The sequence below is a fragment of the Seriola lalandi genome, unplaced genomic scaffold (assembly GCF_002814215.2).
Source record: "Seriola lalandi dorsalis isolate HSWRI2012SDOR001 ecotype SW California unplaced genomic scaffold, Sedor1 jcf7180002054691, whole genome shotgun sequence".
NCBI lineage: Eukaryota > Metazoa > Chordata > Actinopteri > Carangiformes > Carangidae > Seriola > Seriola lalandi.
The window spans coordinates 1,374,279-1,394,982 of NW_019525244.1; the positions used below are offsets into that span (position 1 = coordinate 1,374,279).

Below are 20,704 nucleotides of genomic sequence, written 5' to 3' on the forward strand. Positions count from 1 at the left end.
TCTCATGTCCAATACAGTATGTGAAGAAAATCAGCTAGGTTGTTATCTGACAAGTCGTCTGCTTCACAGCTGCCAGTTCAGTAACATTTTAAATAAACTTTATTGTGAAGCATGACTTAGCATTCCACTGTTTTCATGGATTTTCCTGCCCAGCTGTTACTGGGTATAAAACATTTACATGCATGTTAAGTGAGATGAAACTCGAATGAAACACACTATATTTGAACTTGTAAATACGCTGGACACAAGGATGCAGTATTTCTAGTGTTCACAAATATTCCCAGAGTCCTAAAGAGTGTAATGGATATATTTAATGCAGGTACTTCATCTAATAACTGGCAAACTTTGTTAGCAAAGCTCGCTTACAATAGTTTATATGGGGATGAAACAGTAAGTAGTACAGCATAGAGAGCCAAACTTATGATGTCATGTATGAAGTAACCTCTCTGCCACTAGCCTCTGTAACTAAGTGCAGACATTTGCTGAACCAAACCATCCACTCAGGTCCAATCTAGTCTAACTACTATATAATATCTGAGATTTCCCATGTTATTAAACTTTGTCTTTGCTTCCTTTGCGATTTCCGATCAAACTAATTTCACAGATCTCTCTGCCATAACAGTTTTCATCTATTGTTGACCTGAGGGATGGTATTGACAGTAACTGAATTAATGGAAGTTTTAAAACATACCACTGGGTGTAAGTCTTTGATACTCCTCAAGACTATGCAGATGTGGAAATAGTTTCATCACACACAGGTTTCAACACCATGTTATTTCCCATGGCCTTCTATATAATGCAGGATTCAGTCCTGTGAGTTATATTTCTCAGGAAAGTAACAGGCAGTGTATCTCAAATGTAGCTTCAGACAAGATAAAACAAAAATAGGCAAATATCAAAACATGTGTTTATTTTGAAGCTCATCTTCTCCTCACTGTTTTTCTCTGAGTCTATACCTGAATATTAGCTGACTGATTGAGTGCCCTCTCGTCGATTTCATACACACACTCAGAGCTCTGTCATACTGTACATCACAGCTTAAAGGCCTATAGAGGAGCTCCTCTAGTATCTTGTCAGCTTTCTGACTCATGACAAGGTTTTCAATTTTCCCATTTTCACCTGACTGCACTTTACAGCTCCTGCTCTGTGTGTGGGCTTACTCCCTCTTCTCTCTCTCTGTCTCATCTTGCGTCCTATCTTGTTCTTTCTGACTGTGCCTCTCATGAGAAAATAAAATTACGCAGACAGACAGACGCACTGTAGCTGTGTCCATGAGTATTGAAAATAATATCACAATCCAAGGGCTCACTCAAAAGTTGTGTAGTAATATGTGTTCATGATACATTATGGTTGGGCTGATTATAGATTCCAGTGCTTGCCAGGTTTTGTTGTAATCTGGAGATAAAATTCTACAATATTTGGTGTCTAAGCTTGACAATTTTGACCCTGCCTGTCTTTCTCATTCACACAGCTGCACTTGTGATTTAATGAACATGTGTAGAATATTGACCTGAGCCTGAGATGATTCACTTGTCACTACATGAGAACTGCTTTTCTTAGCACCCAGAGAGATAGTCTGCCTGAGCTGTGCATGAAGCAATCGTACGGAGTTGATCATATCACATTCGAACATGATGATTTTTACTGCTGGAATCTGCGAGAAGAGAGTAGTAGCTTTTTCATAATCTAGTTCATTCAGGTTTGAGTGTAGAGCCAAAGCTCAATTTCTGTTCTTCTCGTCATCCACAATTTATCTAAAATTTAGCTTTTTTCACCACAATTTTTTTGCCCTTTGGACACTGTTCTATAAAAACCCAAGACAAAATGCCTTTTGATTGATGTTGAAACAGTCATGCACTATGTAAGAGCTTGTGCTGTTGTGGGACTGATGTTTCCTAGTGACACACTTCTACTCATACATGTTGCTACGGACCGCACCTCACTGTGTTTTTTTATTTGGTGTGTCAAGTTGAAAAACAACTGTGTATGTTGGTAGAAATAATTGGCTTTGTGTTGGGTGTTTAATCTTTTATATCTGCTTTTTTGTGTATCCCAACAGGGTCGTCATGTCAAGACGGGCCAGCTGGCAGCTATCAAAGTCATGGAAGTCACAGAGGTAAACATGCACTTCATTCAATCACACACATACTCGTTTTGTCTTTACCTCCACTCTGAGCTTATTTGTTCCTCTTCTCTTGCTTATCTTTGGTGAATATTAAAGTGATAATAATAGATAATCCTTCTGTCAATTTAAATTATACATGGCATACTTTTGTATACACATGATTACCCTCACATGAGAATATTACAAGCTGATCTAGTTCTATCCCATGTGCAAATGGTTCAAAATTGAATTTAAAGTCAAAATAAAAATTCAGTCGCATTCCTATTTCATTTTTGGTCTCACGAAGGCGCTTGCTGTTTGTGCATAAACCAGTCAGCATGTTGTTAGTTATCTGTCTGTGTTATCTGTCTATGAAGAGAGATAATGAAAGCTCACATATTGAAGTCATTTGTTGCATACTGTGCAAATGGACAGACAGATGGACAGCAGAGAAGTGCATTATGCTGATTCAAAAAGTTACAGTGATTTGAGAAGTTTTAGCTGGGATTCCACTTGTGGATCACTTTACTGTGTCAGAATTTTGTTCGCCTCCACATCATCCATTACACTTACAAAATGTAAAACTCGGGTATTATTCCTCTTACACATTGGCCACCACTACCCAATAAAATGCCACATGCAAAGATGTTAAAAACATCAGTCATTCATTGAGTTATGTAATTAATTTTAGTTAGCTTTTAGCTTTTATTTTGAAGGCTCCTTCAATTGCAAGCCGAATGATCCACATTCGCCCAACCCATCCCAAGATTCATTGCATGGAAGTGATGAATCACTCAAAAAGAGAAATAAAACAGCAGTCGAGGATCAATAGGATATCCTCCGTAGACCAGACTATCTCATTTCAGTTCAGCCTCGTGGTTCATGTGGTCCTCGGAGGCCACGCCTTCGTAGACTGAATGTGGCCCCTAAATTGGGATACAGCTATAGTTTCCGTACCTCAGAATTCCTTCCCATTGCATTGCTATGCAACCTAGCTAAACAGGAAGGGGTATGTTTCATAGGGCTGACAGATATTTAAATTTAGTTGCACTGCACACATAAAGATTAATTTCACTGGTTGCTTTCAAATCTTAAACACATTGGAACTACAATAACAGAAAATATGAATATAAATATAATAAGTATATAAATAAATATATAACTTTGTGCTAATCTCTTTCCTCCCACCCACTGTCACAAACACAGAGACATGTTAGCTGTCACCACTCTACTACTCGACTCCCTTTACCTGTGCCTCCTCCACATCTCTTTATTTTTTGTGCGTTTTTGCACGCTGCACACTCTGTGACAGGCACACAGACAGGGCCGGTAAAAACTTTATGGATTTTTTTGACTGATGTGGTGGCCCAGCACCGACCTGTAGCTGGGAGGTCGACAGTGGTGCTTTAATCATCAGTAGTTGCTGGTGAGCTTTCCAACTATTATGTCTAGGTTTCCAATCAAGCTGCTTGGGGCTTGGAACACTCTGGTGGAAACCTTGGATCAAAATATCAAATACGATGGACATTTAAATTTACATGAATTCCTCTGTGAAGCTGTTTATCTATGTTATTTTATTGGTTACATATATAACCCTAGCTCCAACCTCTTTTGTTAAAGGAGTTATATGTAAGTTCTGCTATTGCTACACAGCCAATGTTAGCATCAACAGCTGTTTACTTACCAGTCTAGAAGAAACATTGCAAATTTAGCATCAAACTTCATTCCTTTACTCACCAAGAGCTGTCTCGAGAGGTGGAAAACAACACCAATGTCAACTCTATCACATCTTTTCTTCTAATGAGGTTTGCATTCTAACCAGCTAGCCCCAATCCTTCTCGTCAATTTCTGATAGTGACTCACTGTAGCCCTCCAATCTGCCCTGAAGACGTAGCACTGCTCAGAGGGTGTATTATAATCTTTTGTCTTGAGGCGCAATCAAGCCAAAGCTCTTGTCTAGTGACAATCACCACCACCCGCTCTAGGAAAAAAAACACATTTGATTGGCAGAGAAAACTTACAAATAGCCCCTTTAAGCTTCATTCTGCTATCTTTATCTTTTAATACTGCCACATTCATTTAAAGCTGCAAACCAAACCTGTGTAAAAGACGTCTGGTTAATTCACACCTGCCAGCCGAGAATTGAGAATGCTCAATTGCAATGATATAAAAGATTATTAAGATCAGTCTATACATTTTTTTTCAGTACTACAGTATTTTAAAATTCTTAACATTGGTATAAAAGGTTTTAAAACTCATTATTAGACTGAATGACTGACTTTACAGTGCATCTCTCTTCTCTTCTCTCCTTTACCAACTCAATTCTCTCTCTCCTCATGCGGGTAATTGAAGCAATGGAACTTTTACAATCCATTTGACAACCTCTCCTAACTCCTTCCCTAAAGCATAGACACACAACTAGGATCAAACAAAAATCTACGTTTTACACCGCTAGCCTGACAGAATTAAATTACATGAAATAGTCTCTTCTTTCTTACTGTTCTCAGAGCCCCACCAATATTCCTTTTTTGGTCCAGAAGTAGTTTTATATTATATTCCAGATGAATTTCATTGATGTTAAAGTTCTGTTCATTTTAGAGTTTTAAAACCACAGTGTTGGATAGTGTTGATGAAAAAAATTATTGATATGACTCATAATACTGTAAATCCATATGAGGATGAAAAAATCTGTCTGAAGCTGTATTTTGAATTTCAGGGGTTTGGTTAGCATTACAGTTGTATATGGAGTATGGATTAGACCCTTTAAGTTTAAAGAAGGAGGTGATTTGACTGTGTGTGTTCTACCTTGCGCTCTTACAGCTGTATGAGGGAACAAACAACTTGTGGTGTACAGATAGACAGGTAGATCAACAGTGACGGCAGAATGGGGTTACATATGTGCTCAAAATAAGGTTGCAACAGATTTTGAAGCATGCTGGGTCATAATGTGGCAAAGCAGTGTTTCAGTGAAGCATTTCTTATGTGGTCAGGCTGAACCCTCTTAGAGGACTACGCTTTCAGATAATTAAGCATGTAGTTGTGAAGCGATTAGTTAATTCATCAATTTCTTGATCATCAGAAAATGAATTGGGAACTATTTTGATATTTTGAAACTGTGAAACCAAGTGCTCTTCCAGGAACAGGCCGGTGGTCAGATAAACTGGAAAAAAACATCTGTCCAGTGTAATTAGTCTTGTAAGAGTTGAAACTGTACAATGGAAGTCAGAAAAAAATATAATGCGTTGGCATTTCCATATATAAATAAAGGATTTTTAGTTTCACTAACTAAGTAAGACTGTTAAGTGATGTTAGCTTTTAGCTCGCTGCTGCTGCTGCTGATGATGAATGCTGCTGAATTGTTTTTAAAGTGCCACCTTTCAACTTTTCTGATAAGCCTCATTATAGAAGCAGGATTAAGCATTATCATGTTTCTGATGTACCTGTGTAACCTCTATACAGTCTCACAGAGCTGCTAACAGAACTGCTAGCATGGCCTGCTCTTAGTTGTAAAAATATGTAAAAAATACCGAGAAGGATTTGTTGTTTTCCTTTGTTTTATGTCACAGGAAACTGAATATGTTTGGGGTTTTGACTGTTGTTGGACAAATCAAGCAAATTAAAAGGAAACTGTGATGGTCATATTTAACCATTTTCTTAAATTTTATAGACCAACAATTGATTGATTAATTGAAATAATTATCTGCAGAATAATAGAGAATGGCCCCATTAGACTTGTAAATGCAAAACTGGGTTAAATAGCATCTGTGCAGTTTCTATTGTGTCTGAAAAAAAGTTATTACACCCTGATCAGACTTGGTGCTTATTTTTACATTGCCACAAACCTGTCCATTGCAGAAGTGGACACCCTGGTTGATTTGCTGTCGATGAGACTCTGGGTCTTCTGTGTTGCAGACAAACTCTTTAGCAGGAAATGCTTGGCTATTATCTCCCTTCTCGCACACAAACACACTCACAGACAGACTGCAGACACAGGCAGGGGGCTTTGTGTTTCAGATAGAGGTGAAAGGTCAAACTCTGCTTGTCATTTTCTCCCCTCCTGTCCTGTGGAGATTTAAAGGAGGTCAGTGACTGGGAGAAGCTCTCTGTTGTTTCCTCTTTTCTGATTAACAGCCACATCGGGCTCCTCCAGCTCTACTCTCCTTCTTCCAGCTCTCCTCTTTCTCCTCTAGCCCAGTGTAGGTTTAGAGGTTCAGTGAATTGGAAAAGTCACAAGTCATTTCTGAGATTTATAGTGAGAAAACAAAAAGTGCCACTCTGTGTTTCCTCTGCTATTTCTATCTGTCCTATGTCTCATAATACTGACCAACCTTAGTCGAGAACTGAGAGTAGTTGAATTAAGGTCCAATAGCTGGGTGAAAGATCATGTAGAGGTTACACAACAGTTTGATTGGAGCTGCTGTCTGTCTGGTTGTGTACGTGTTTGTTTTGTATGGAGCCTTAGATTTTTTTCTTTTTAAAGTGCCACCTTTCAACTTTTATAGATTAGCCTCATTATAGAAGCAGGATTATCAACATCATCATATTTTGATGTATGGTTTAGTGTTAAGTGCCACATCTTCTAAACACCCTGTATATACGCATAATACAGTATACGCTCTTTTATTCAAGCTGTCTCTCCTCTGCCAAACACTGACATTTAACAGCTTCTTTAAATGCAGATCAGTCACGTTAAAAAGTGGCGCTTTTATCATCTGAATAAGTGTGGCGTTTCTGTTTTTATGTTTAGGAGGAAGAAGAGGAGATAAAGCTGGAGATCAACATGTTGAAGAGTTATTCCCACCATAGAAACATCGCTACATATTATGGAGCTTTTATTAAGAAAGGCCCTGCAGGACAGGACCACCAGCTCTGGGTTTGTAAACTACTCTATATGCTTTTTCAATAATTATTGCTTATAGAAATGACACATTTTTCTTTAACAGCTGCTGCCCCTCTGGGTTTATCCTGTGTGACATTATCATAAACTGTTTTCTTGTTGTATTATGTCTTTCATATTAGGATCAAAAGACAGTAATATTAATAGTTATTTTGGCTAGTACAGTACCTGTGTGTGTGACAGACAGCTCTTCATCTGCCCATGTAGTTGGTGATGGAGTACTGTGGAGCTGGCTCAGTAACAGACTTGGTGAAGAAGACCAAGGGAAACTGTCTGAAGGAAGACTGGATAGCTTATATTTGCAGAGAGGTGCTCAGGGTAAGGTCAAAGTAACACACAAATATGCATAAAACAGCATACAACCGATTCACCCATATGAGAGCCTGACCAACACTGGATATCTGAGGCAGATACCAATATTGATATTTAAGAGTTTAAATGATCACAATCAAATATTCCTGAAAAATTAACTTACAAATATATCTGCAAATGCTAATATTGGCTCAACTCGGACCCATATTTTTTTTTTTTTGGTTATTGTCAGACCCTAACCCCAAGCTGAAATGATTTAAACTGCTGAATGTTTTTTCGTGTTTCTACACTGTGTAATCTTTAACTTCGACTTGACATCAGCTGTACATTTTACAATATTTTAAGCAGTGATTGCATGTTTCTCACTGAACTGCTCTCCAAGAGTTGTAGTTTACTTCTCTCCTTAAATTGTATGTATGAACACAGGTTTTTAGCTTTGACTTTTTATTAAAGAACCAGATATTTTCTAACGCAGTTGCTTTTCTGTTATAATAGTTATCAAACCTCGGAAGTGCTAAACTATCAGGCTAAAACTCAAAATAACCCCTTTCACTGTGTAGCTGTACAGTGTAAGGGAGTGTATACATTATGTGAACGTGTACCTGATTCTCTGTACCATACTAACGCAAATCCCTTTTGTTATGTAATGTAGCATTTGAACTCTCTGTCCTCAAGTAACTTGCACGAACATACAGACAAGATGCACAAAACGAACTTATTCCTGAGGTATTGTTAAGAGAAAAAAACAGAGGTAGTCATTTGCGTATGGATGCAAACTAAAGGCAAGATGAGTTGCTGCGGTTGTATGAGAAACGCAATGCTACTTTTAGAGTTGGATTCTTTGCCAAAACATCAAAGAGAAGAAGCCGAACTGACACTGATACTTCTTTATGTTCAGGGATCAGCTTCTCTGTCATGTTTTCCCCCTGTGACGTGGGGGGAATAATTGATTTATTTTTTCATTTATATACTCAAAAGGCCACTTTAAAACACATGTGTGTAAGATGTTATGGTTATCATTATGAGAGATCACAAGGTCCTGAGAAAGACTCCGGGATGTTTGCACTGCTTTCTGCGTTGGTGTTTCAGTTTGTGGCTCTACTAACAGACCTACACACACACATACAGTATATCAACTTATATCAACTTACTTCTAACATAACTGACCTTTATGCTGACACTATCAAGGTCAACATGGAACTGAGATTATTTTTTTAGAAGTAAAAAAAAAAACTTGAGAGACAAAGGACTCTGGATGGATGCCAGGGTTTTCTCTGCTGCTGTCAGCCATGCTGTCTCCCCATTGTTTCGACACACACATGTAAACTCACACAGACACTCAGCATAGCATGATGAAGTCATTGTCTGAAATAAGACTCACTTCCTCTGTTTATTTAACCTCCTTTGAAGAGGCGAGAGTACAAACACACAAACACACACACACAGACGCGCACATATTCAAACTGTGCCACTGCTACTAGTCCAGTCTGCCACCTAAAGAAAAGTTGTTTCGAATTTTCTTATAGGGAAAAAGCAGCACAGGGTTGAAATAAATCCAAGTTTTTATTTCATATTCCTTCAGAATAGACACAACTGCAACTACTCTACCAAGGCAGTGTTTGTGACTTCGTATTTATAGTGATAGTCATCTGACTCTGTGAGTATGTGTGTGTTAATGTGTGTGTATGTTTGTCTTCCAGGGTCTTTCCCATCTTCACTCCCATCATGTGATTCACAGAGACATTAAGGGACAAAATGTTTTGCTCACAGAGAATGCTGAAGTCAAACTGGGTATGACACATCTACACATGCACTGCGGTTTCTCAGACACATGCGCATCCTCCCCTAGGCTGAACTTTAGAACAATAGCAGTCATACATACATAAATCAATCACACAAACCATGAAAAAACCTCCTCTCAGAAAAGCAATGGTCATTTTGTTGTTTACAGACGTCCTACATTATTATGTTTCAGTTGACTTTGGGGTGTCGGCTCAGCTGGACAAGACCATCGGCAGAAGGAACACCTTCATTGGTACTCCCTACTGGATGGCTCCAGAGGTCATTGCTTGTGATGAGAACCCTGATGCCACATATGACTACAGGGTACGTAATGACACAGACGTAGTTATGTTTCTTGCCAACTTCAAGGACATTTTTAGTGACCGCTTGGGATGGGAAAATACCCTGGGAATTGGGTTAGTTCCCATCAGCCTGAGTGACTCATGAATATAAAAGCAAGGCATCCAGCAGAAGAATGAAGAGCATTTCAAACACTGATTAGTACTGTGAAAGTTCTTGTTCTTTATTATCAGTTAATGCAGACCATATGAGACTTCTGAAGCTACAAACTCAGACTAAACTAAACTAAAAATAAATGGTAATATTTTAATCCAGTGATCAAACAACCTCATACAACTAGGCAAACATGGAAGAGACAGCAGAGATTGGGATGAACTGTGCACAGAGTACTGGGACAGTATTGAGTGTAGGTCACCTGTGTCACACAATCACTGTAGTTAAGCAGGTAATTCGGAAGGAAATAGACTTGAAGCGTAAAAATTTGCCTCGGGATGTGTGTAGACAGCTATATTGATTAAAATAGAGACAGATCTGTTTTGTCAGATGCATGGAAGAAAGACAGAAATGCCTCCTGTGTAGACAGGCCGTCAGCCACATACAGTCAGATCACAAATCTGATTGCAGCCCCTCTTTGTTTTCCTGGGATACATGCAAATCAGGGTCAGTCTTACGCCAGTCCAAAGGATGGTGGTAATGCATCTAAAGCTGTTTGCCAGACAAATAATATTGTTGGCAGTTTACCTACAACAATAACAGTTTAGCTGGCATGACAGCTACAGTAACAACTATCCATAGCACAAACACATGGATGTCTCTCACAAACAAAATAAAGCTTTTGCTCATCTTCATATACTCACCATTACAGACAGGTGCTATCTCCCAGGTGCAAATTGCATCCAGCAGTAAAATTTCAGTTTAAACGACTGATTTAATAACGATGATAATGATAATAAACTTTATTTGTACACTCAGTAAAATTAAAATCATTAAAACAACATAATTCAAATACACAACACCAAAAGAAAAAGCGAAACAAGACCAAGAACTTTTTATAAAAATGGGTTTTTAAGAGAGATTTAAGTGGTTACTGAGCTGGCTATCCTGAGTTCCACAGGCAGGCTGTCAGGAGGCGGCCAGGAAATCACCCTTGGTCACCAAGTGATTTAAGTGTAATTTCGGCTGCCATTATCACAGGATGAAAAACGCTGTATAGGTTACACTGGCCAATTACATATATAGTTAAATTAAAGTAAAGATTATGTATATGCCTTGGACAGAGAGGATAGAGTATGTCTTAGCTGAGGTTTCAATTCATCTTGAATGCCTCTTTAAAGCATTTGAACCCCCTTTTTTGATATCCAGTAGCTGTTCAATCCACCAAAGACACATGAAATTACTAATTCTACAGTAAATGGTGTCTAGGCTTTCATCACCTTATATTCAGCAGAAAGATTTCCATCATTATACATGAAAGACTTTCATTACTCACAGAACATCCTTCAAGCAACTTTTTCATCAAAACGTTTCCATTCACCCATCCTGATTAGATATGTCATAGTTCACAGAAATGCGTATAAATGGAAATTTTCTTTTCTGGAAGTAATTACACAATGACTTTTGAAATCACTGAATCCAATTCTTTGTAAAATGCCAGGAGCTTGGCTTGAAGTCTTGGAAATTGTTTTTGTTATTCCTGGATCTACACTCTCACACTATACACAAACTGATTTACTATTTGAGTTAAAAGAGGACATCCAAAGTTTACAGGAAATGACTAGAGCTCAAGCTAAGCTTTGTGTGTGCACCAGTCTTAACCTTTTCCTGTCCCTCTCATTTTCAGAGTGACCTCTGGTCTTTAGGAATCACAGCTTTAGAGATGGCTGAAGGAGCCCCTCGTAAGTCAGAAATACATCTTCACATACACATATAAGTGACTGATGTTGTTAATAGATTGTTTATGTTTCCCAAATGTACTGTATTTCCTCATTATAAATGTCTCTCTCTTTCTCTCTCTCCCTCTCTGACCCTGTGTCTTTTTTCCTAGCTCTATGTGACATGCATCCAATGAGAGCCCTGTTTTTAATTCCACGAAACCCTCCACCCAAACTGAAATCAAAGAAATGGTAAGCCTATCTCTCACACACGCACATATACACACAGCAGGATGTAGAGGGCAGTGTTTAGGTTTTCTCTTCTGAAAACACGGCTTGAAAGTGGGCTTGGTTGTGGGCTTTATGCCTCAGACAGTCAGCCATCGGATATCTCAACACTGTGCTCTTACGATGAAACTGAAAGCTCAAAGTCATGGGTCTGTCCAGACATACAAACAGAAGTGATTACACCTGAGGCTAATTGCATGAATAAAGTTATAAAATAACCCCTGAACACAGTAGTTTTTTTTTCTCAGTTTTGGTCTGCGTTATGTCTGATGCGACATGGTAAGGAAATTGTCCAGGGTCCAGGGCTACCACAGTGACTGCCTACTGTTGAACATGGAGGTGCGAGTGGGCTGATATGGGACTGCGTGATTGCAGAAAGTTTAGGGGTAATGGAATTTATATGTGGCGCTATGAGTTCAAGTTTTATACCTAATTACTGACTGAAAAGGTGACTCCCAGTCTCAAGAAGACTTGCAGGAGAGTGAATTTCCAACATGACAATACATGGTAAACACAGCACAAATCACACAAGTTTTTAGAGGAAAAAAACTTAAACATCAGATCTGTGCCCTGATTTAAATCCAATCTTTAGAGTGTTTAAAATTGAGGGTAAAACAACAAAAGCCCACCAGCAAAGAGCAGCCGAAGAGACTGGTATCATTCATGCTCAGGAGGATTGAGTATGTCACCAAAAGTAAAGATGGACTTTCAAAATGTTAAGAACATAGAAGAATGAAGGGTGTACTGACCTTTTTGCAGTTAAATATGGACCTTTCATTATAGTTTAATTAGTCAAACCTCTCTGTTTGTCAAATGAATTGGCTTCATTCTTCTTGGGGTTTGGCTAAAAACAAATTAAATTGTATTAAATAGTTAGGATTTGTAATTTCGTAACATTTAAGTGATATTGACCAGTTCTGTTATACACTGTACATCGATGCTGACGTTTTTAATCTTAATAAATTAAGATTAATTCATCTCCTCTCCTGTCCTCTTCTCTCCTCTCCTCTCCTCTTGTCTTCATCCCCTCCCCTCTCCTCTTGAATATATAATGAATAAGCTTTTCAGACTGAATTTGTAGTTGAACTCATGCCCTCTTCCATTCAGTATTAATGCAATCAGAAAGACTAGTTCATAGGGCATCTTTTAATAGCTGCAGCGGTCTGGGCTATGCAGAGCTTTTCAGCCCTCCTACCTCCAGGCCTCCCTAAGGCGTCAGGCATCCTGAAAACTAAACAGCAACACATATTTCTTCCCTGTTTTTAATGAGTTTAGACTAGAGACAACACACCTCTCGAATGTTAGGAGCATTTTTGTACACAGACGTTGCCTGAGTAAAACTTAAACTCAACATGTTTGCAAGGATTTTCCTTGGTAGTGTCCCAACAAGTGATTACTAGCTGGCATACTCTAGGTGAGTTTAAAAAATATTTAATAATTTTGTGGCAGGTTATAGAGGATGATGTTGATTTGAATATGTTTGAACATGACACTGCATTACATTTCATTGTTGAAAGCTTGTCCTTTTCTTTCATTAATGTGATTTTGCCTGCATATAGATTTACATGTGATCTTAGTTTTGTTTCTGGTTCTGAGTTTTATATTTGTTGATTGCACAAGTGTTGTTTTTAATAATGGTCCGATTTTGCTAACATACCATTAGTAAAGAGATTATTTAATTGAAAATGACCAATCTTGTTAAATAAATGAATTTAAGTTAAAAACAAAGGAGATTTTTCTGACCTTCATAAGGAGGTTTAGTCAATAAAATTACCTACACCTATTCGTAGTGCAGGCATGTGTTTGTAGGTTATGTGTCAAATTGCTCCTCTGTCACGCCACTTCCCATTAGTCAGCTCAGGTTTATTTATACTCTGCTTTTTATCAAGACATTTTTACCACAGAGTCTTTTACAGATGACAAGCAGCAAAAACCAGATTAAACATGATAGTAAAAAGTGAGTGAAGTAAAATGCAGACTTCAGCTTAAAGTTATGATGTTTCAGTAACAGTTCTGAGCTGTTGAATCTTGGAAATAATGAATGTGGATTTAAAGAATTATATCTACTCATATTAATTTTACAATAAATGAGCAAGACTTTATAATATAAAGATGAACTGGTTACATGTTATCAAACCTAATTTAAAGGCTCTTAATATTTTCCTCTAATTAAAAGTACATTAAACAGATACCAAAAGAGTAGATTTTCATAACATTAATTTTCATGGTAAGATTTTTTGTGTCTCCTTTCTTTCGCCCTCTTTCTCCATCTGTATAGGTCGAAGCGTTTTTTGTCCTTTGTAGATAACTGTCTGGTTAAGAACCATCTGCATCGACCCACCACTGACACCCTGCTGAGACACGCCTTCATCAGAGACCTGGCTAATGAGAGGCAAGTTCGCATCATGCTCAAAGATCACCTGGACAGAACCAGGAAGAAGAGAGAGAAAGGTGAGCAGACATGAATGCAGTGCATATCAGTAACTGGTACAGCTTTTGGATAAATGCAGTGAGTTAAATCCTGTCTGCTGTTATAGTTTATCTTTTAGTTTTATCAAGACCAAACTCTGAACTCAGAGTTCTTTCATTCAAACGTTACATCAGGACTGGACTTACTAAAGGACTTGAATTGATTATAGTGATTCAGTAGTAATTCAGTTCTTGTATTAACAGCTGAATTATTCATGTGATCAATTATGTAGGCCGACACTCACTGACAGAGCCTGGAGAATTTTGCTATGGGCCAGAGTCCTAATGGGAAACCTGTGCTGATATTGGCTATTTCATGCCATGTGTGTGTCAGTGTGGTGAAAAGGCAGCTCTGTGTAGGGGAAAGACTAGGGTGGTCGAACAAGGACAGCATTAAAAACCCATTAACACATACACATAGTTTGTCTAAAGAAAGTGAAGGAGAGAGTGTAGACAACCTGTGCTGATACTGTCAAGGCAGACAGAGATTTAGTCTAGATGGAGGTCATCATCTCTGCCCCACATTTTTAGAATTGTTTAGTTGTTTAAGAGGTCATTCACAGACAAGGAATACAATAAGTTCTTTGGATAACTAAAGGGATATCAGAAAATTTTACAAATAGGCAACCTGAGGTGGAATGAGGTAGGTTTGAGGCCACTTGTGTTTGAGGAAGAACTATCAGCACACTTGAGCTGAGAGAGAGCACCAGCTGCACTGATACCACAGCAGCTGCTTTCCTCAGACTGTCACAAACACTGCATTTCTGCTAATTTATAGCACGCTGTTTATGGAAATGATTTATTATGCTAGTGTTACCGCACAGTTTACACAACGTCTTTTGCATTTAATACATTATACTTCATAGTTTTCTAAAGTAAATCTACACTTTTTAACTCTTAAACCTGTTCAGTATTACTGCAGTACACTGAAACCAGAAAGAAAGTTTCAGGGAATAATATATGCTTATATTTACATTTCTAAAACTACAGTAGTTGATACACAAACACTGGCTAGATAACAGGTTTCTCTGCTGCGCTAATAAAGCTTTTGAATTTGAACTGTTCCAGTTATGCCAGATATTTTAATCAAGCTGAATATGGAGAGAAGTGAGGAAGGCCGACAGTGAGACGGCAAGACAAAATGAACGAGAGAGTGAGAGAGGGAGAATGTTGGGTCGGGCCAAAAGGCTGTACATGTCCTGACCTTTCCTCTTCTTTTCTATGTTCACTTGGGGCCATGTTTTACACAACACACACAGAAATAAAGGAGAAATAAAGGAGAAAGAAGAGAGAGTGAGGGATGGAAAAAGACAAAAAATGGAACAAACTAGGAGAAGGGGGGTGGGGGGTGGAGAGACATACAGTATGAGAACAATTTATTCTCATCCTGTTCTGAAGATCCATTCTCCTCTGGATGAGTTGCATGTGCTGAATGTGTGATGCCAAGATGTGCAGTCAAACAGTGAGAAAAAGAGTTAGGGGCGGGGAAGAGAAGACAGAGATATTTATGACTTTGCTCTTCTCTTGTTTTCACATTGATATTCAAACAAAGCAAGAAATCCTTGTGTTGTACTTTAGGTTTATTCATCTTCATTTGGCAAACTGAGAGACAGACGGGAAAGTGATAACAACAGAGAGAGAGAGAGAGTGAGAGCAGAGAGAGAAGCTGAGGGGAAGGAAGGAGGAAACAGAATGGCCATCTGGTTTTAATCTTCTGTTAGCTTATAAAAACACACTAATGACTGGTAGACTTTCTGCATGCTGCATGTGTTGTGTGTGTGTGTGTGCATGCGATGTGTACAAGACCAGATTTGTGTGTATGTGTGTGTCTGTGTGCCCCTATGCCCCTCCAGAGTAATGAAATGCTGATAGTCTTAAGTGCACGTGGGAAAAACTCACTGCTGCAGAAATAAGAGTGAAAAAAAAAAATTCAATGCTCCGGACATGATGCAAAAAGGATGTGTCATTTCAGCATACCCAAGAGTGTAGTTTGGACAAAGATGGCCTATGCTTTGGAAGATGAATCACTCAAAAAAAGGGAAAAAAAATGCCCTCTTCCCGGTCAGCAGAAGTAGGCATCAACCCTCTAAATGCACTCTCCTCCTGCAGCTTTGGCCTAGAAAGACATAACATGAGCCAAACCCTTCAAACATGACATCACAGCAGCAGAACAGAGATTTCCTCCATCCACTGCAAAAGTTGTAGTTCTTTCTGCTTTGGACAAATATACCTGTATTGTTTTACCTTTCAGCGTGTTGATGGCAACATACAGCATGTTGAGTAAATGTTCAAGTCAGCCCGTTTGCTACTTTCACATCATATGCTGGCCAAATGGCTGGCTGGGCCCATCTTCCTGGCCTGTGGACAAGAAGCCCCCCCACAGTCAAATTCAAGAATTCACTGTGTGAACAAAAAAGGTCCAATATGCATTTTAAGACATTATTTGCAGATGTCCAACTGCCTACACCAATGTGCATGTGTTATGGGTCCCATGGTAGGATGTGTATGCTGAAAGGAGAGAAACTTTTTTTTGGTGTATGTGTGAGATCAGGATTGAGATGATTCAGCATAGCTGTTCTGAAGCCACACTACAGTATAACAACTCTGTCCCATATGTCTTCCACGGAACAAGACTCTCTTTTACTTTCTTATTGCCCAAGTTTGCCCACACTCTACTTTCGTGTGGCTTTGATAATGACAAAATTGCTACTGGCAGTAGACGACGCAGAAACAAGATGGCAGGCATGGAGGAATCTTTAATGAAACAGTGGCTGCTTCAGAAAGTCAGTGAAGAATACCCACACCAGTGCTTACACATTAGAAGTGTTCACCAAAAGCCCCACCCATAACCATACAGTTCCTCCTCTCTGACAACACTGAGTGCATAATTTTACAGTAAATAACCTGCTAGCCTCACATACTGACATGCAGCTACTATTAACATGGACACCAGAGTGAAGTGGGACACATTCCACAAGTGCTGTGCAGCTGATGGACATCTACTCTTACATGTTCACACATTTAGAACCAATCTGATACGGCTATTAGAGCCATTACAGAAAAAAATACCGAAATGATTAAGCCATTATCAAAATAGATGCCAGTTAGTTTTCTTGCAATCAGCTAAGTGATTATTCAGCTAATTGTTTCAGCTCTATCAGCTATTTAAACATTTTTAAAAGGGGGCAGTAAATGATCAAGTTTCCATTTCCATTGACCTTGTAAGGAGATACTGGATTTTTTGCTTTTAATGTCCCATATTTTACATTTTTCTTGTGTTTAATTTGAAGTTGTGATATCCATAAGAAGATATATTTGTGGTTTTAAGTACCGAAAACCATCTCAGTGTAGTTTAATACCCTCTCTCTCAGGCTTTGGCTGAGCCTCTCTTCTGATTGGCTGACTTTAATTCTGAGTGATTGAATAAAAATATAGCAGATTTCAGGTGAACACTCAGAGGGACCAAATCATGCAAGCTTTGATAGTGGGTCAGGCTGGGCTGGGCTCGGGGCATGGCTTAGAGCGGTGACGTTTTTTTCTTCTTTTTTTTTTTTTGTGGCATCACAAAGTTACGGAAGTCCTGACGGCTCGTTTTAAGGCTCAGTTTCTGAATACAGGCTGAACACTGAGCACTTTGATACTTTCACAGTATTAATATAGGACCTAGACCTGCATTATGATTAAAATTAATTGGACATGGAAATTTCACTTTCTTTAACGTGGGACCTTTAATAACTTCATTTCAGAATATATTAACCCAGTGTATTACTACTATTTTGTCTCTCTGTCTCTTTCAGAGGGTCCAGAGTATGAGTACAGTGGCAGTGAGGAAGAGGAGGATGAGGTCACAGAGGAAGAAGGAGAACCCAGGTAAAAGCCTTTTCATACTATACATAAATATTGTTTAAACATTTTGCCTGAACAGTTTATAGTCAAAGAAACACAGGAAACTGGGGCAGAGAAAGAGGGGTATGATATGCAACAACGATCCCCTGGTTGGGAATCAAATATAGACATTGCAGTGCACTTAAACCATTCAACCACCAATCACCATGTGGCAGAAATGTTGTTGAAGACATTGATTGCTCACTTGTGTGGTGGAAAAATGATTAGAACCACAGCAGTTGGTGCAGATTTCCTTCTGCAGAAAGAAATGTTGATTTAGTGAACTTCTTCAGATGCACAGATTCAGTAATATGGTATCGAACATCCACGTTTGATGAATCCAGGTCAACATGTAAGCAGCATCCCAGTGATTTTTGAAATATGTCTCATCGCTGTCATTATGAGTGTTTTGCTTATCGGTAGATTAACATTCATGTCACTATGAGAATTTTCCCTCTGCTTAAGTGCTCAGTACATTCATTGCTAATGAAGCACTACAGGGCATGTGTGTGTGTTTTTATTTTAATGGACAGATGCACTAGCCTCTGCTACTGTCCCTGGACATCAAACAGCAGATGGCACTAGGAGCTGAGTACTTTCTCCAAGGATGAGCTTTAAGAGTGTATTTGTGTAACTGTGCCCATTTTCTCTTAGTATTTCAGTACATAATTGTCTCCATTACTATCACTTACACCATTTCTCTCTCCCTCTCTCTCGCTCTCTCAGCTCCATAGTGAACGTTCCTGGTGAATGGACGTTGAGACGGGAGTTTCTCCGTTTACAGACAGAAGATCGTGAAGGAGGCAGAGAAGGAGGTCAACAAAGTGGGGGTCAACAAAGACAACAGGTAGGTTTCAATTTAATTCTAAAGCTTATACACAATCATTCAACAAAAAAACAAAACAAAATATAAAACACTGAAAAACAGTAAAATATTTAATGATAATGATAATAGTAATAATCATCATCATCATCGTCATCATAATTTACTAGAATTTATTATTAGAGACTACAAACAGGTTAAAATACATTTGATTGGATAAAAACATTACATTAATGATAATAAAATATCAGATAAAAAAAATTAAAATTAACAACATAGATACAATAAAATAAGTGAATACAATAGTAATAAGTGATGTCTATAAACCATACTTAATCAAAAGCTAGACTGAAGAGGTAGGCTTTAAGTTTTCATTGAAAGATTTCCACACTTCCAGCTGCTCTCAGGTCAGACTCAGGGCAGACTGTTCCAGCAGCTCAGAGCATACAAGTTAAAAGCTGCCTCACTGAAGGTTTTAGTTCTGCAGTTTGGAACAGCTAACAGACTGGAGCGGTATATCTCGGTGAAAGACCATGAGGTGCTTTAAAAACAAGTAAAAGAATTTTAAAAATCAATACGGGAGCTGACAGGCAACCAATGTAAGGACTTTAAACCAGGGGTAATGTGTTCCCTCCTTCTGGTCCTGGCCAGCACTCGGGCTGCAGAATTCTGAATCAGCTGTGGCTGATTTCGATCCATTTTGTGTAGCGCAGATAGCAGAACATTACAGTAGTCAAGCCTGTGTGCCTCAGTTTTTCTGTGTCACTTAGAGAGAGAAAAGGTCGCACCTCAGTAATATTTTTGAGGTGATAAAAGGCTTTGGAGGATTTGAAGACAAACCCCTCATGACCACACCAAGGTCTCTTGCTTGTTGGCTTGGGGTAAGTCCAAGGGAATTTAATTTCACAACCAATTTCTCTCTCTGAGTTTTAGAAGCTAAAATTTCAGTTTTATCTTGGTTGAGCTGTAAAAAGTTTTGTGACATCCAGACAAAGGGAATCAATTAATCCTAATCCTATCTAATCCTGTTTCACTCTCAGAAATTCACCATTGGTCTTGGGTTAACTCAATATATTTAACCCTTAAATCAAAGTGTGAAAAGCCTACTGTATAATTTTTATAATACAATTAAAAAATCGAATCGTATGTTAATTTATGTTCAGGCTTTACAGCAGCAGAGGCAGCAGTTGGTGGAGCAGGAACGATACAAGCAGCAGTTAGTGGCTGACAGGCAGAAGAGGATTCAACAACAACATGAGCAACGGCAAAAGTTAGAGGATGTAAGTACTGCTTATGCTTATGCTTTTTCTTCTGTATTGACTCAGCACTTATAGGTCAGTAAGTAGGTCAGATAAGATTAAAAATAAAATAAAACATTTTATGAGGAAGAGAACATTTTTCGAAATTCACAAACATTTATCAACTACATCTTCACAAGAAAAATGTCACTGTCACGTTCCACTTGCTAAGTCACATCCTCACTCTTCTCGCTAACTGCTCTGACAACATCTTCAGCCTTGGAAACCTTTTATTTGTATGAATATTATGTGACCCACACTAACTATAACTGTTGAATTGAACTTATTTTCGATTGCAGGTTGTATTTCTTAAGAATATCAGCTATATGCTAAAATCCCTTTGTTGCAGTTCATGTTAATGTAAATTACCTTGTCTTATGTTTTTGTGCAGTTTGTTTTTTTTTTTTTTTATTACTGTTAATTTGTTTCCTGTTCCCAGCAACAGAGACGGCAGCTGACGGACTGTGCCTTTCAGTGGGCGGAGCTTCAAGAAATTTCTCTTGGGGAGGAGTCTGATCTCCATGACAACAGAGTCTTACTGGATGAGAGAAACAGGAGGAGTGACAGGAGAGCGGTAAAGATGAACTCCTGACTTTGTATTGGCTGTGACTAGACATGGCGATGACTTAGTAATGCAGTAATCCTAACCTTTAGGTTTTTGTATATGGAATTCCA

General features: G+C 38.5%; 1 protein-coding gene across 6 annotated transcripts in view; it reads left to right on the forward strand.

The window, feature by feature from the left end:
• LOC111667598 (mitogen-activated protein kinase kinase kinase kinase 4-like) overlaps nucleotides 1-20,704 on the forward strand; it is a 66,068-nt gene that overhangs the window by 9,720 nt on the left and 35,644 nt on the right. For 5 of the 6 annotated variants that reach the window (XM_023423344.2, XM_087178542.1, XM_087178544.1 and 2 more), the window contains exons 3-14: nucleotides 2,060-2,116; nucleotides 6,852-6,977; nucleotides 7,209-7,319; nucleotides 9,014-9,104; nucleotides 9,289-9,419; nucleotides 11,236-11,290; nucleotides 11,440-11,518; nucleotides 13,833-14,005; nucleotides 17,821-17,893; nucleotides 18,635-18,755; nucleotides 19,895-20,011; nucleotides 20,469-20,603. In XM_023423344.2, coding sequence (XP_023279112.1) covers nucleotides 2,060-2,116; nucleotides 6,852-6,977; nucleotides 7,209-7,319; nucleotides 9,014-9,104; nucleotides 9,289-9,419; nucleotides 11,236-11,290; nucleotides 11,440-11,518; nucleotides 13,833-14,005; nucleotides 17,821-17,893; nucleotides 18,635-18,755; nucleotides 19,895-20,011; nucleotides 20,469-20,603 — 1,269 coding nt within the window. The remainder of the gene's footprint in view (nucleotides 1-2,059; nucleotides 2,117-6,851; nucleotides 6,978-7,208; nucleotides 7,320-9,013; nucleotides 9,105-9,288; nucleotides 9,420-11,235; nucleotides 11,291-11,439; nucleotides 11,519-13,832; nucleotides 14,006-17,820; nucleotides 17,894-18,634; nucleotides 18,756-19,894; nucleotides 20,012-20,468; nucleotides 20,604-20,704) is intronic. The other variant, XM_087178541.1, reaches the window with a different exon arrangement.